This window comes from Rhinatrema bivittatum, chromosome 3 (assembly GCF_901001135.1).
Source record: "Rhinatrema bivittatum chromosome 3, aRhiBiv1.1, whole genome shotgun sequence".
Taxonomy (NCBI): Eukaryota; Metazoa; Chordata; class Amphibia; order Gymnophiona; family Rhinatrematidae; genus Rhinatrema; species Rhinatrema bivittatum.
In genome coordinates, this window is record NC_042617.1 from 588,392,515 (window position 1) to 588,408,388 (window position 15,874).

A 15,874-nucleotide genomic window follows, 5' to 3' on the forward strand; every position below is an offset into this window, starting at 1 on the left:
TCAACGGAGTTTCTATCTATCCATCTATCTATAGGCATCCTGCTTATGGGCGTATGTTTTTTAGGCGTCCTGTCCTGGCTTGCTGGGTACGGACGCACTGTTGGACACACATTTGTCAAATGCTTGTTTTTTTGTTGTTTTTTTTAGCATGCTGCCAATAGCAAAGAAGCCTAAGCGCTTTGCGATTTGCACTGCTTTTCATATTTGGGCGTCATAGCCTGGGGTCCCCTCTAATCTTTGTGGGAGGCTCAGGGCAATTTGTCTCCAATTGATTTTGCTGAGCCTGGCCCTTCACAGCAGGTTACAGGAGGGGGATCTAGCAGAGGGTTTGCCTGGTTTTGAGACTCCCCTAATTGGTTCGTCAGCAGGGTAGGGCAACTCAGTGGGTGCCAGACCGATGATCCCTGGGTTTGGTATGGACCCTCCCACCCGTCTCTATTGGCTTCCAGCACCCTCCGGCCCCAATTCCCTTCCACCCCTCCACCAATGCAGAGAGCAGCGCCATCCTAGTGAACATCCAGCTCAATCAGGGGTAGCAACTGCCGCAACCAGCAGGCCACACCCCTGCCCCTTACCCACCCCTGTTTTGTTTGCTTGTTTGTTTTTTTTTTTTATTTTTTGAGATGGCAGCCCTCCATCCTTCCGCTCCGTGAAGGTGGAACACCAACCACTGGCCACCGGCATCCCGCTCCGTGAATGCCTCAGTGGCTACTGCCGCTACGCGCTATCTTATCTGACATAGTGTCTTTAATCCTAATAGTATATGTTCTGTTTTCTAGAAAAGATTTAAACCATTTTAAAGTGATGTCTTCTAGACCTATATCATAAAGTCTCTGAAGGAGGATATTATGATCGACTGTGTCGAACGCTGCCGAAAGGTCCAACAATACAAGTACATAACTTTGACCTCTGTCAAAGCCCCTAAGAACCAAATCTGTCAAAGATAATAACAATGTTTCAGTACTAAATAGTTTACGAAAACCATGCTGAGTGTTGTATAGAATCTCATTATTTTCAAGGTGCTCACTTAGTTGCTTATTTACTACCTTCTCGATTAGTTTCGCTAGAAAAGATAAATTAGAGACTGGTCTATAATTGTTTAAAACAGAGGGGTCTAATTCTGATTTTTTTAAAATAGGTTTAACTACAGCATTTTTTAAAGAAGTTAGTATGATTCCTTCGGAAAGAGATTGGTTAATTATAGCCAGTAAAGTTGTACTAATAGATTCAAAACATTGTTTAAGTGTAGATGTATTTATTATATCTAACGGATGATTAGCAGGATTCATATTTTTTATCAGATTTTCAATTTCAATTGTTATAGGTTTAAAATGCGTCCATTGTGTAAACTCCCTTTTTGGCATATTGATATTTTGGGTAGGAAACTGATCTAATGTCTTAATCAAATTATCAACCTTAGTTTTGAAAAATAAAGCTACTTCATTGCAACGTGATTCTGATAACGATTCCCCTCTAAAAGGATCATTTGTGAGTCTAGATACAATGTCGAATAAAGTTTTAGGATTATTAGCAAATCTTTGAATTTTAGAATTATAATATTGTTTTTTGAATTATTTATCATTTTTTATAATAGGCCAAATGGACTCAATAATTAGTTAGATCTACTATGGATTGGGTTTTTTGCCACTTTCGTTCCTTTCTTAATACAATTTTAATTTGTCTCAAATCGTTGTTATACCATGGGTTCTGTCTTTTTGTATCTTTTATCACTTTGGTTTTTTGAGGATTTATTTTATTTGCTATGTCATGCATAATGTTATACCAAGTGTTTGTCGCAGTTTCAATATTACTTATATCGGCATTAACAAAGGCTTCTGCTAATTCATTAGACAAAAGATTTATGTCATATGGTTTTCTATATTGAAATGTGATTTTATTATTCATTTCTATTTTATCATGGCCTGAAAAAACTATATCTGCTTGTATTAAAAAATGGTCTGACCAAGGAACTGGATTAATATCCAACCTTTGTGTTTCTGCTATTTTGGAGTTAGTAAAAATCAAATGTAAAGCATGACCGCTTTTGTGAGTAATTTTGGAAAAAATTAGATTAAAACCCAATGCCTGTAATGCTTCAATTAAGGTGTTACAAGCAAGAGATCATGGTGTGCAATTCATATGAAGATTAAAATCACCAAGCAAAATTGATGGATTTCTTGAACTTAATGTTACTGATAAAAATTCTATGATAGGTGAGATATTAGATTCAAGTAATCCAGGTGGACAATAAACTAAACACATTTGTAAGTTATCAGACTCAAATACAGCAAGTTCATGGTTTTCTGGTACATCACATTGCGTTTTTTTTAACTTTAAGCTTTTTTTGCTAATTAATAGTAGACCACCACCTTTCGTTTTGGCCTAGGAACTGAAATGACATTATATTTCTCATTAGCAGTCTCATTTAACATCACCATATCCGTTTTTCTTAGCCATGACTCAGTAATGGCAATAAAATCTAAGGAAGAATCTCTTAATATATCATCAATTATGGGAGTTTTCTTTGTGATAGATTGAATATTTATCAGAATAAAGGATAACAATAAGCAATTGCTTAATATGTTCAAACTATTGGTATTTATCTTAATTTTATTTTGATTTTGGTCCATTTTCCTATTTGATTTCTTGAGTAGTCTGGAGTTATAAATTAAATCAGATTTTCTATGATTAATCAAGACAGGAATCCTTTTTGGTTGATAAAATTGATCTAATTCAGAACTTGTATCCATTTCTTGTTTTCTTGATCCTGGGGCTCACAAAGGGGCATGCCCCTTTGTCGCAAAAAAAGTTTATCAATTAGATGTTAACGCCAAAATACAAAACCATCAGTTTTATGTGGCGCAATATCTCTTTGAATGTCTGCAATCTTTAAAACCTATTCTACAACAGGGATTGGGTGATAACACCCCTCCACCTGAATTCCATGATATGGAAGAAGGCCTTCGCCATCTCGTACGATCAATTTATGAGGGATTTGAAACCTGCAAAAACAATGGCTAACGCCACTGCAGCTTGGCGACTGGCATGGTTACGGGCAGACATACATACATGATGACGAGCATGAAAAACTAACAAACCTTCCCTGTCGACCAGACAACTTGTTCGGGGATAAATTAATGGAGACTGTTGCAAAATTAAAAGAACAAAAGGTAGTAGTACTCTCACCCAGCAAGGGACGCCATCCTCTAGGCGATCCTTTGGTTCCTATAAAAAACCTTATCCCAGGTGACAATATTGTCTATAGACCACAACAGTATCAAACTCCTTGCCAACAGCCTTACCAGCAGCCAGATTCTCGTCAGTGCCCACGCGCTCCTCGCCAGTCTGCAGATCCTCAACCACCCAAAAACCAAAATGTTTTTAGAATTAACACAACCACCATTACTAAACCAGAAAGTTGGAGGACGGCTGTCCCACTTTCTTTCTCAATGGAGCACCCATAACATCAGACTCATGGGTCCTAACTATCATACGGGACGGATACTCTCTCAATTTTATATCCCTTCCATCACTACCACATCCAATGGCACCCAAGCACCAGGGACTTCATCGGGAAATTCTCCTTCAGGAAGTACACCAGCTCCTCTATCAACACTGCATACGGGAATTGCCTCCATCCCGATACCAGAAGGGATTCTATCCACAATACTTCCTCATCCCCAAAAAATTGGGGGGACTCCGCCCTATTCTAGGCCTACGTTCCCTCAACAAATTCATAATGAAGGAGAAATTCAAAATGACTTCTCTCAAATCCATTCTTCCCTTCCTACAACCGGGAGACTGGATGTGCTCCATAGATCTGAAAGTCGCATACGCCCATATACCAATGCATCCCAATTCTTGGACTTACCTCTGTTTTCAGGCGGACATGAGACATTTCCAATACAAAATTCTTCTGTTCGATCTCTCCTCCGCACCCAGAGTATTCATGAAATGTTTAGCAGTAGTAGTGGCACACTTACGACGATGGGATTCAAATATTTCCCTATCTCGACGACTGGCTATTAGTAGCCCCCAATCCAACCCTTCTACGGAACAATTTAGTTCAAACAATAAACTGCCTAGACAATCTAGGTCTTCTCATAAATTACGAAAAGTTGTATCTCCACCTGAAACAAACACTAGACTTTATAGGGTTTCTGTAGACACCATTCAAGACAGAGCTTTCCTGCCGCAACCTCGAGCATTAGCTCTCACCACACTGGCCAAACGTCTCTTACCAATTGCAAGAACTTTGGCCTGTCAAGTCTTAACCTTACTAGGTCACATGGCAGCATGCATCTACGTGGTCCAACACACGAGACTACACATCCGTCGTCTACAAAAGGGCCTAAAAACCCAGTGGTCTCAATTCCGAAGTCCATTATCAACCCCTATAAAACTAACAACCAACATGAGAGTAGACCTCCGCTGGTGGCTAACCCCACAGGCATTGACAGAGGGCTCACTGCTCAGACCCCTGTGACATCAACTGATTCCCACCACAGATGCCTCCCCCAAATGCTGGGGAGCCCATCTTTCAGACCTACAAACTCAAGGATTGTGGTCCACCCATGAATGCAATTGTCAATTAAATCTTCTAGAATTGAGAGCTATCAAGAATGCCCTCCAGGCTTTCCAACACAGCCTGCTACACAACGTCGTAATGATCCATATAGACAATCAAGTAGCAATGTTCTACATCAACAAACAAGGAGGGTCTGGTTCATGGAACCTTTGCAAAGAAATGATACAGATTCTGGACTGGGGCCACTCCAAGGGAATCTCCTTACAAGCCACATATCTGCCCGGAATCCACAATTCCAGAGCAGACAAATTAAGCAGAATCTTTCACCCACAGGAATGGGAGCTCGATCAAAGTGTCGCCAATCGACTCTTCTCTGTTTGAGGTCTCCCCTGAGTAGACCTCTTTGCAACAGAGCACAACAAGAAACTCGATCTGTTCTGCTCAGTATACCCCAGCACCGACTCATACAAGATGCATTCCTCCTGGACTGGTCTCAGGACCTCCTTTATGCATTCCCTCCTATTCCACTGATTTCACGCACAATTCAGAGGTGCATCGAGGACAGTTCGGATCTGATCATCGCTCCAGCATGGCCACGTCAACGGTGATACAGCTACCTAGTTCAAGCTTGCTGGGCAGACTGGATGGGCCGTTTGGTCTTCTTCTGCCGTCATTTCTATGTTTCTATGTTTCTATAACTATCAATTTGCAAACCGTTACCTCTAGGGAATGCCCCCACCCAAAAACGAGGATCAATGCTCCATCCACTGCACACATCACTGAATCTCACTGCATGGAGATTGAAAGGGTCACGTTCCAAAATCTGAATATTTCACCTCATCTGGAAGATATTTTAATCGCATCCAGGAAACCATCAATGTGACAAAACTACCAACGCAAATGGGCACATTACGTATCCTGTTGTTCCTCAACGAATGCAGACCCACTAACGTGTCCACTGGAACGTCTTCTAAGTTACCTCCATCTACTTTATACTCAGGGACTGGCCGCTGCCTCTCTTCGTGTTCACCTTAGTGTGATAGCAGCTTACCACACTCCTCTAAACAGGGAATCAATAGCCTGTCATACTTTTATTTCTCGCTTTATGAAGGATGTTCTATATTTACAACCCCCCTTAAAGAAACCACCAGTGCCATGGGATGTCAACCCAGTTCTGGAACAGCTCATGTTACCACCTTTCGAACCAATTGGCAGCTGCCATCCTATCTTGGAAGGTGCTATTTTTAGTCGCCCTTACATCCGCAAGGTGAATCAGTGAACTTCAAGCACTGGTATACTACCCGCCTTATCTTGAATTCTACCATGACAAGGTGACACTACGTACACATCCTAATTTCCTTCCAAAAGTGGTCTCCACCTTTCACTTAAATCAGACCATAACCGTACCAACTTTCCACCCCAAACCGCACGCAAATGACAGTGAGCGACGTCTCCATACATTGGACTGCAAACATGCACTTGCATATTACAAGAAACGAACTCAATCTACCAACAGACATTCACAACTTTTCCTCTCATCAATCCAAACGCTCCAGGACTTCCCGATTCCAAACGAACTTTATCATCCTGGATTTCTAACTGCATATATTTCTGCTACCAAAAACGTTCTGAAACCTTATCCTCCACACCCAAAGCCCATCAAGTGCGAGCAATGGCTGCCTCCATCGCACATCTTCACCATATATCTATCTCAGATATCTGTAAAGCAGCCACATGGTCATCACTGCACACTTTCACATCTCATTATTGTTTAGACAAACAGACGAAAGACGATGCAGAGATGGGGTGGATAATCCTAGCGAAGAGCACTTCTACTTCGCTCACTTACAGGAAGCGTTCAATTACATATAAGTATTCATATAAATACACGCTCAATACTTAATCTGGGGACTCCCAGACAGCATGGCTAATTCATCTGCTATCTACGGAAAACACTGTTTACGGTAAGCAAACTTGCTTGTTGTGCAGGAAAGCAATAGTATCTTCAGCAGATAGAAGCACACATCAGAGATTCAGGCTGTCTTTGGTGGCCTAAAGGGCCTATTCTTTATACATGGGGTTAAGATGCACAATGATGATGTCGCTCTCAGAGCCGTGGACGTGAGACCACGCAGCTGGTAGCAGATTGGAAAGTAGGTCAAAAAATTATAGCATTCATGCAGTAGAGAAATAGCACCTTCAGTAGATAGAATACATCGGTGGTTCAGGCTCTGGATTTTCCGAAGTCATTTGACAAAGTCTGCCAGAGGTGACTCCTGAAGTAATTAAAAAAAAAAGTTATAGGATATGAGGCAACATCATATTTAAGTATAAGAAACTAAATGATTAGTTTTCCCAATGGAGAGAAGTGAAAAGTGGATTGCCCCAGAGAGCTGTACTGGAAGTGTTTAACATTCATTAATGATCTAGAAAAGGAAGCAGTGACTGAGGTGACAAAATTTGCTGAATTTTTTTTTTTTATTCATGCCTTTTCATTGGTATCATTTCAAGTAGTTAAAACATGAACTAATTGTGATGAATCTGTGGAACTGGGCAACTAATTGACAGATTAAATTTAATGTGAATGAGTGCAAAGTGATACATATACAAAAGAAAAATTTTAACTACATATACAAACAAACAATATGCTGGATTCTGTATTAGGAGGTGAAAGTAGTTAATAGGGGAGTTGTTATGCTATCAAAAAGTACTAAGACTAGTGGGAATACTACGAAACTAAGAGCACATTTAAAACACATTTATGAGAATATTTTTTCAGTTCACCTACAGTTAAACTGGAATTTGTTGCCAGAGATTGTGGCTAAGTCTAGTAGTATAGCTGAGTTTAAAAAAGGTTTGGACAAATTTCTAGAGGATAGGTTCATTAACAATGATTAGCCAGGTTGATTTGGGAATCACCACCTTTTCTAGGAGTGAGCAAGCATGTATTGTTTCCTGCTGTCCGTCCATCCATCCAACTTACCTTTTCTCCACTTGGTTTCTTGGAGCCAGGTGCTAGGAGCTAAATTGTAATCACAGTGGTTCCTACAGTTTTTACGCCCTTGGATGTCACATTGTATGTATTTGTTTTATGTACTTTGTGAATGAATTATGACCAAAAAACATAGCATCTTGGTTAAGTCAGTCTTCCAAAATAAGATTTTGTGTAAATGATTTTTATTAGCTTTTGCAACATTAATAACAATCCAACAGGAAATTGGTTACAGAAATAAGAAAAGAAACAGATCTATCTTATTTCTAACATTATTCCCTTTTACCCCTTATCTTTCCCAATCCCTCTGCCCCTCCCTAATGAGAAATCTTCTGGGAATTGTGCTAACACAAATCATTTCGATTATTTTAATTGTTTATAGAGTTTGAAAACATTCCAAAACTCTTACCAACATACACACACAGAACATCAACAGTTCCAAATAAAGTATGGAGATAGCATTTAGGACACTTAGATGAATCAGCAATACCCATTGTAAATGCCTTCATAAGTGACACTACCAGTCTATGTGCTATTCGTAAATGTTGATCCCTTAGATTGGCAGATACCAAAGTTTTGTAATTTACTATAAAACTTTCACTTAAATCATCTTCCTCTATTCTCCCACTGAGGTTTTGTTCCCACTTGTTTAGCACTCCAGCTTATTTAAAATCGGCATGATCTTGTAGGAATTTATACATATTGGACAGTTTATAATGCCTTAGATGTTAAAGGACTGGTATTTTTAGGTATGGTTGTTCTAATATAACTTGCCAATGAAAGAATAATTCAACACCATTAACAAATAGAGTAAATTCAAATAGTTGAAAACACATATAGCAGAGTTGCTTACTTGTAACAGGTGTTCTCACAGGACATCAGGATGTTAGTCCTCACATATGGGTGACATCATCAGGATGGAGCCCAATCATGGAACACTTCTGTCAAAGTTTCTAGAACTTTGACTGGCACCCGACTAGGCATGCCCAGCATGGCATTAACCCTGCATCCAGCAGGGGTCCCCCTTCAGTCTCATGTATAGCAAGAAATAAATGCGAAAAATAAAATAAATCGCAAGCGAACCCAACTCTGCGGGGTGGCGGGCGGGTTTCGTGAGGACTAACATCCTGCTGTTCTGTGAGAACACCTGTTATAGGTAAGCAACTCTGCTTTCTCACAACACAAGCAGGATGGCAGTCCTCACATATGGGTGAGTAGCGAGCTGAGGATGCCTGAGCAATGCACAAAATGCACCCAAAGATGTGCAACAGGCACAACAACAGGGGTGGATTTGGGTAGTTGGGCATCCTGAAAACCCTAAACGGGTCACTGGTAGGATGTTGGGTAGTTAAGCTGAGAATAAGTTGCGTAGAATAGATTGGCCAAAAATGGAATCTTGTCTGCCAGTCTTATCTAAGCAATAATGGGCTGCGAATGTATGGAGAGAGCTCCAAGTTGCAGCCTTACATATATCAATAAGTGGCACCAATCGAAGGTGCCACTGAGGTTGCCATGGCCCTAACAGAGTGTGCTTTCACACGGTCTTGTAGCGGAATGCCTGCTTGCTGGTAGCAAAAGGAGATACAGTCCGCAAACCAGGAGGGAAAGGGTCTGTTTTCCCACTGGATTTCCCAGTTTATTTAGAGAATTTTATATACCGACAACTGTTTGCACATCGTATCGGTTTACATATAACTTATAACTAGTTTGGGAATGCCCTTACATAGAACAATTTGATGTTATCGAAAGAAACAAATAATTGAGTGGAATTCCTGTGGGCTGACGTGCGCTCCAGATAAAAGGCTAGGACAAGTTTGCAGTCCAGGGAATGGTAGAGCCTTTTCTCCTGGGTTGGAATGGGGCCTTGGAAAGAAAGTAGGTAAGATGATGGATTGATTAAGATGAAATTCCGACACTACCTTTGGTAAGAACTTAGGGTGTATACTGAGGACCACTCCGTCACGTAGAATTTTAGTGTAAGGCGGGTAGGTGACTAATGCTTGTAACTCACTAACTCTATGAGTGGATGTGATAGCGAAAAGAAAAAGCACTTTCCAAGTGAGGTAGCGGAGATCGCAGGAGTGGAGTGACTCAATTGGAGTTTCATGAGCTGCCCTAAGACCACATTAAGATCCCAAGCAGGGGCCGGAGGGCACAATGGAGGTTTCAGGTGGAGCAAACCTCTCATGAAGCGTAGGACTAAGGGCTGTGTTCAAATAGAGACATCTCCTACTCCATTGTGGAAAGTGGCTTCCGTACTGACATGCATTCTTATAGAGGAAGTTTTCAGGCCTGATTCTGACAGATGCCAGAGATAGAGAAACTTTGCAGTGGAACAGGTGAAGGGGTCTATGGACATGGACGTGCACCATACAGTAAACCTCGTCCACTTAGAACGATAAGAGCGTCTCGTGGAAGGCTTTCGTGAAACCACCAGGACTCGGGATACCGACTCTGAAAGGTTAAGGGGTTGAGGTATTAGCCTTTCAACATCCAAGCCATCAACGACAGGGTCTGGAGATAGGGGTGGCGCAGGCACCTGTTGTTCTGAGTTATCAGAAGCGGATACTTTCCTAGAGGGATGCGCCAGCGAACTAATAGGTCCTTGAGGATGGGGAACCAGACTTGGCGTGGCCAGTGAGGGGCTATCAAAATCATTAAGCCCTTGTCCTTTCGTAACTTCACGAGAGTCTTCGATATGAGTGGAAGTGGAGGGTCCGCATAGAGGAGACGGTTGGACCACGAGAGGGCGAAAGCGTCCCTTGGCTGTGAGTGGCGGCTGTGAGTGAGCGAGCAGAAGTTCTCTACTTTGCGGTTGTGGATGGACGCAAAGAGGTCTATGTGAGGGTACTCCCAACGTTGGAAGATGGTGTCTGCTATCGTAGGGTTGAGAGACCATTTGTGCGGATGGAAGGTTCGACTCAGTTGGTCCATTAGAACATTGTCCAAGCCTGCCAAGTAGGTCGCTCTGAGGTACATTGAGTGGGAAAGAGCTCATTCCCATATCTGTGCAGCTTCCTGACACAAAAGGTAGGAACCCATTCCCCCTTGCTTGTTGATGTACTACATCGCTACTTGGTTGTCGGTTTGAATCAGGATGGTCTTGTTTGAGAGGCAATCCTGAAAGACTCTGAGGAGATATCTGCACCAATGAAGGTGGGGAGCGCCTCGGTGATGGGGCCTTCTCTGGACAGGATTTCTTTGCCGGTGGCTCTGCCGATGCCGAGGGCTTGCCCGGATCAGCGGACCGAGCCTTCCGATGATGGTGTCAACGCTTTTCATGATGTTCTCCTCGGTCCTTCTCCTGGGGCGATGAGGAAGTCATCGACACCTTTGGAGTAGTCGATGCTGGCCTGGCAATACCGGTTTCCCCACTGCTGGCGAGAGGTCGATGGCATCGGCTGAGACTGTCGAAGCGGTCGATGGAGTCGGGGGTTTTGACTGAAAAAGAAACTCCATCTTCTCAAATGTGTCATTTGGGCACATTTGGTGCAAATTAGGATCTCATGGTTGGACCCCAAACACAATACACAAACCCTATGCGGGTCTGTGATGGACATTGTCCGAGGACAGTCGGGGCACTGACAAAAACCCAACGCCATGGCTTCGACAAAAATTTAGCTGCGGTGCGGTTGATGGCCAATAGGCTCCGAAGAGAAAACTCGACGGGAATCGACAGCAAATTAGGGTAAAGCCTTACCTTTCGACCGCGGAGTACGGAATCGATAGGGGGACCCCTATGGGGCAGAATTTTTTGAAAGAAGTTCCGTGAGGAAAATTCTTGTCAGGAATCTCTAGAGAGCTCCTTAACCCGCGTGGCTACTGCTGGGTGGAAAAAAAGAGACTGAAGGGGGGGGACCCCTGCAGGATGCAAGGTTACTGCCATGCTGGGCATGCCCAGTAGGTGCCAGTTAAAGTTCTAGAAACTTTGACAAAAGTGTTCCGTGATTGAGCTCCATCCTGATAATGTCACCTGTATGTGAGGATTAGCATCCTGCTGTCCTGTGAGAAAAAAATGTTCCAAGCACCCATAAAATATTTCAAAACAGACATCCATTCATTCTCTCACACACAGAGGCCCACAGACAGGCACCCATTCATTGTCTCTCATACACATAAGACCCCTAGGCAAGCTCCCATTCATTCTCACACCCATACTCCAGAGCCCCAGGCAGGCATCCATTCAATCTTACATAGACACATACCAGGCAGGCACTTATTCATTCTCACACACACATACAGAGGCCCCTGGGCAGACACCCATTCATTCTCTCTCTCACACACACACACATAACCCCAGGGAGACTCCCCTTCATTCTCACACCCATACTCAGAGCCGCAGGCAGGCATCCTTTCAATCTTACATAGACACATACCAGGCAGGCATCTATTCATTCTCTCACACACATACAGAGGCCCCTTGGCATTCACCCATTCATTCTCTCTCTCTCACACACACACACACATAAGCCCAGGGAGACTCCCATTCATTCTCACATACACACAAGACAGCATCTGAGCCTCTCTTAATCCTCCTCTGCTGCTGTGACTACAACTGCGTGCCAGTTGGGATGGAGCCACAAGCCCGCTTTGCTACTGCTCCTCTCTGTAGGTCCCATGGTATTAAAAATTCACAGATGAGCATCTTCCTCCATGCTGATCTCAGGTATCATGCGGTCAGCACAGAGAAAGTGCTGCCCTTGTGAGCTTTTAATACCACAAGGCCTGCAGAGACAACAGACTGGCTCATTTCGCCCGGTAGTGCAGATGCACAGTTTCTGCACTGCTGGGCGAACTGAAGAGAGAGGCCTCTTTTATTTGTCACCGGTGGGATTGGGTCCACCGGCATCCTCTTGCCCTCTTCTCTTCTTGGCTGCCGGTGGGATTGAGATCTATTGTTGGCCTCTTCTTTTCTTCGCCTCCAGTGAGATTGGGACCACCGGTGGCCTCGTCTTTTCTTCGCCGCCAGTGGGATTGGGTCCACTGGCGGCCTCTTGGTCTTCTCTTCATTGCTGCTGGTTGGATGGGGTCCACTTGGTGCCTGACATAACTGACTGCAGCTGGATGTTGATGCTCTTCTTCCTGCCACACTGGGAACTTCACTTCTGGTTACTGACATCAAGGTTGAAGTCCTCAACAAAGGCCTGCGATGTCAGGCCATTGTTGCTGACATTATTGCAAGGTGCTGGAGGTCCGGAGATAAGAGGGCAAATTGAGGAGGAGGAGGGCCGGAAAAAAATGCCATCGGGCCGTGTTTGGCCCTTGGGCCCACCCCTGATGTAAGCTCAGCTCAAATGAATGTTTATTTGATTTCTAACTTTTATATACTGTATAAAACAGGAAATATACAATACACAGATACAATAAAATCACCCTTAAAGTACATTCAAAATACAGCTGCGTACTCTACCCAATTTAAAATTAAAAGACAGCCAGGACCTGCCTGCTATCACCTAATGTTACCCCCACCCCCCTTGGGAATAACCAGGCTTTTATTTACCCTTTCCCTAAAAGCCAGATAATTTGACTAAAGCCAGACATCCAGTGGGACAATTCCATAATTCAGGGCTCCTCACAGCAATAACTCTCTTCTTATACCCCATTGTACACACCTCTTTAACAGTAGGAACAGGAAAAGAGCTCCCTGTGCCGAATGTAAGCTCCAATTAGGCACATAGGGCTTCACCAGCTGTTTGAGATATGTTTAGGGGATAGGGGGCCTGGACGGTTTTGTTCTTGGGAGAGGAGGACTTGCTTGAGAGATCGCAGTGGTTATTTTATGTTTCTAGGGACTAAGAGCGTAAGAATAATCATATATACAACTTAAGCTATATTTTTCTTAGCCTGTGGATATTATGTTAACCCTTTGAAATTCTTGTGAGAAAATGCAATAGAACTCGGGCATATGCTTGCCTCCAGTTTAAACTGGGTTAGCATCTAGCATTCATTTAAGCAGTTTTTGTCGTCTGTTCAGAAGTTCAAGTGTGGGCATGTACTGTTCATTTATTAAAAACAAGCTGAAAGTTCTCCAAGGTGCTGCTTGCTATAAATGTTTTAAAATTTAGTACCTGAATCACTAAGGGTATTTCCCATAGACACAAAATGGGAGAAGAGCCTTAATGAATCTGGCTCTTAGTTGGATAATAAAGCTGCTGTTCAGCTTTCTGTGTTATGCATGCATATTTAGATTCTCTAATAAAATGTCATATTGTGTTGCAAAATTTCTCTAGTGAATGGAGAACTTGAGTTTTGTGAAGAAGATAAGTGATACCGACAAAAACATCAACCCCCTCCCCAAACATTTTTTTTAACCTTTAATTTTATTAATGCTGAAGATCCATAACATGAAAAATAAGAATGCCTTCGCTAAGTTGTCTTTTTTTTCTCTTTTTAGTTGTATTCGCTAAATGATTACAAGCCACCTATTTCCAAGGCTAAAATGACACAGATAACTAAAGCAGCTATCAAGGCGATAAAGGTGAGAATCTGTTGTTTTTTAAATTTAATTTTGTCTCTACTATTTTTACAGAAGACGTGTGGTGAAATCTGTGCTAGATGTCTGTGCATATTTCTTTTAGCATGTGCAGCAAAAGCAGGCAACTCCATAGGATATAATAAGAGTACGGCATGTAAATGAAATAAGTGGAGAAATATTCATGCAGATATGTGCACTAAAACGTGCGCTGAAGGCCCTATGTAATAAACCGTGCAGAAACCCTCATTAGTGTGGTCACCTGTGATTGAGTCTCGGTTGAAAGCCTTGAAGACCGTAGTGAGTTGGTGTGGAAGGGGAGCAGTGTCTAACCCTTTCATGATCTGTCACCGACGGGTGGGAGCTGTAATGGCAGATGCTGGTGAGCAGGGGAAATGCAGCAGAGATTTGGAAGGGGCTATAAAAGCATTCAGTATTTCTGACGGGCCTGTTCCCTCTCTAAACTCTCTTCTGTCTTCTGCTCTTAATTTTTCAACCTTCAGACAGACACTTACATTTCTGCCCTAACCCAGATGCTAAAAAACCCATATGAATGCCATTGCAGCTCTCTTCATTGTCCATTAATAGATAATTGTCTCCTTTGCATGACATTAGCATGGATTTGCACTAAACCAGCCGCGGCTTTTTAAGTGGGTTTGTGTGTGCATTTTTTCCACACTAATCACATTATTATATACATGTGTAAGATGAGTGAGGGAGAATGCGCGTAACACCACGCACACAAACCCACAGCAGGTCTACCACAGCTTTTTACATTGGCCCCTCTGTGAGGGTGTATATTTCTGCTAAGGAAAAAAGCTAACTTTATAATTAAAAAAACACAAATAATTCTGCCCTGTAATTCATAATGGGTACATGCCAGGAACTGTTGCTGAGAGCTGTAGGGTAACAAGAGAGAATAATTTCTTATTCAAAATATCTTTTCTTTTACAAATATGTAATGCTATATTTTACCTTTATTTTCTCATTAACATTTCACTTTCCTGACTTTTTTCATTCAGTTGATCTGAAATAATCCCTGAAAAGTCTAATCCAGATTCTGTGTGCTACGGCAAATATAGTTTTCACATTAGAAAATCACATCTTTTTTGATTATTTTGAATACAGAAAATTAAATTTGCCAGTATGAATAGAAGGGTCAGAATTTCTTTGTAGTTGATATGAATGTTTTTATCTAGCCCTGAGTGAATGATTTGCAGAATGGGCTATTTTTTGGTGGGGGGAGGGGAGGCTTTCAATTTTTGAACCTATTCGCATATTGAGCAGTGCTGGTAAGCCTTGCTGGCTTCAGGACTGAAGGGGTATCTCTTCCAAGGCTCACCCTCGCCTCCAATCAATATCTGGTAGGGGCTCTCACTAGGAAGATAATTTTAAGACATTACACGTGTAAATCTAACATAGTATTGTAGCAATTTAAAAAACGATATCTATCACATACAATATGCCCAAATACTCTTATTCCAGATCCTTCAAAATTGTCACACACACATCAAACCAGCTAAGGTACCTGGTATTATAATTATCAACAATACTACTATAGAACCACATGCAAATTGTAATTAATTTTGTGTTTGTAGGACCTCTGGTCTACGTGAGTCTGTAACACATCCAGACCCATTAGTAGTTTACAGGTTCAAAATTACTTTATTAATCACGAAACTACTCTTTTTTTGAAAGAATTTTTTGAGTTTTCTTTACTTTTTTTTCAGTTTTGGCTTTTATGTAAAATATTTGTAGACCCCGATTATTAATTAATGCATCACCATGTCACAATTTTTGACAAAGCTCTCACGTTTGCTTAGTCAATCATTAATAGTACTCATAATCATTCATGCAAAGTACTCATCTATTGTGAAGTTCC

At 42.0% G+C, this 15,874-nt stretch overlaps 1 protein-coding gene across 4 annotated transcripts in view; it reads left to right on the top strand.

Annotated features, from left to right (window-relative positions):
- Positions 1-15,874, top strand: part of SCAF8 (SR-related CTD associated factor 8) — a 686,214-nt gene that overhangs the window by 41,401 nt on the left and 628,939 nt on the right. For all 4 annotated transcript variants that reach the window (XM_029596704.1, XM_029596703.1, XM_029596702.1 and 1 more), the window contains exon 2: positions 13,915-13,998. In XM_029596704.1, coding sequence (XP_029452564.1) covers positions 13,915-13,998 — 84 coding nt within the window. The remainder of the gene's footprint in view (positions 1-13,914; positions 13,999-15,874) is intronic.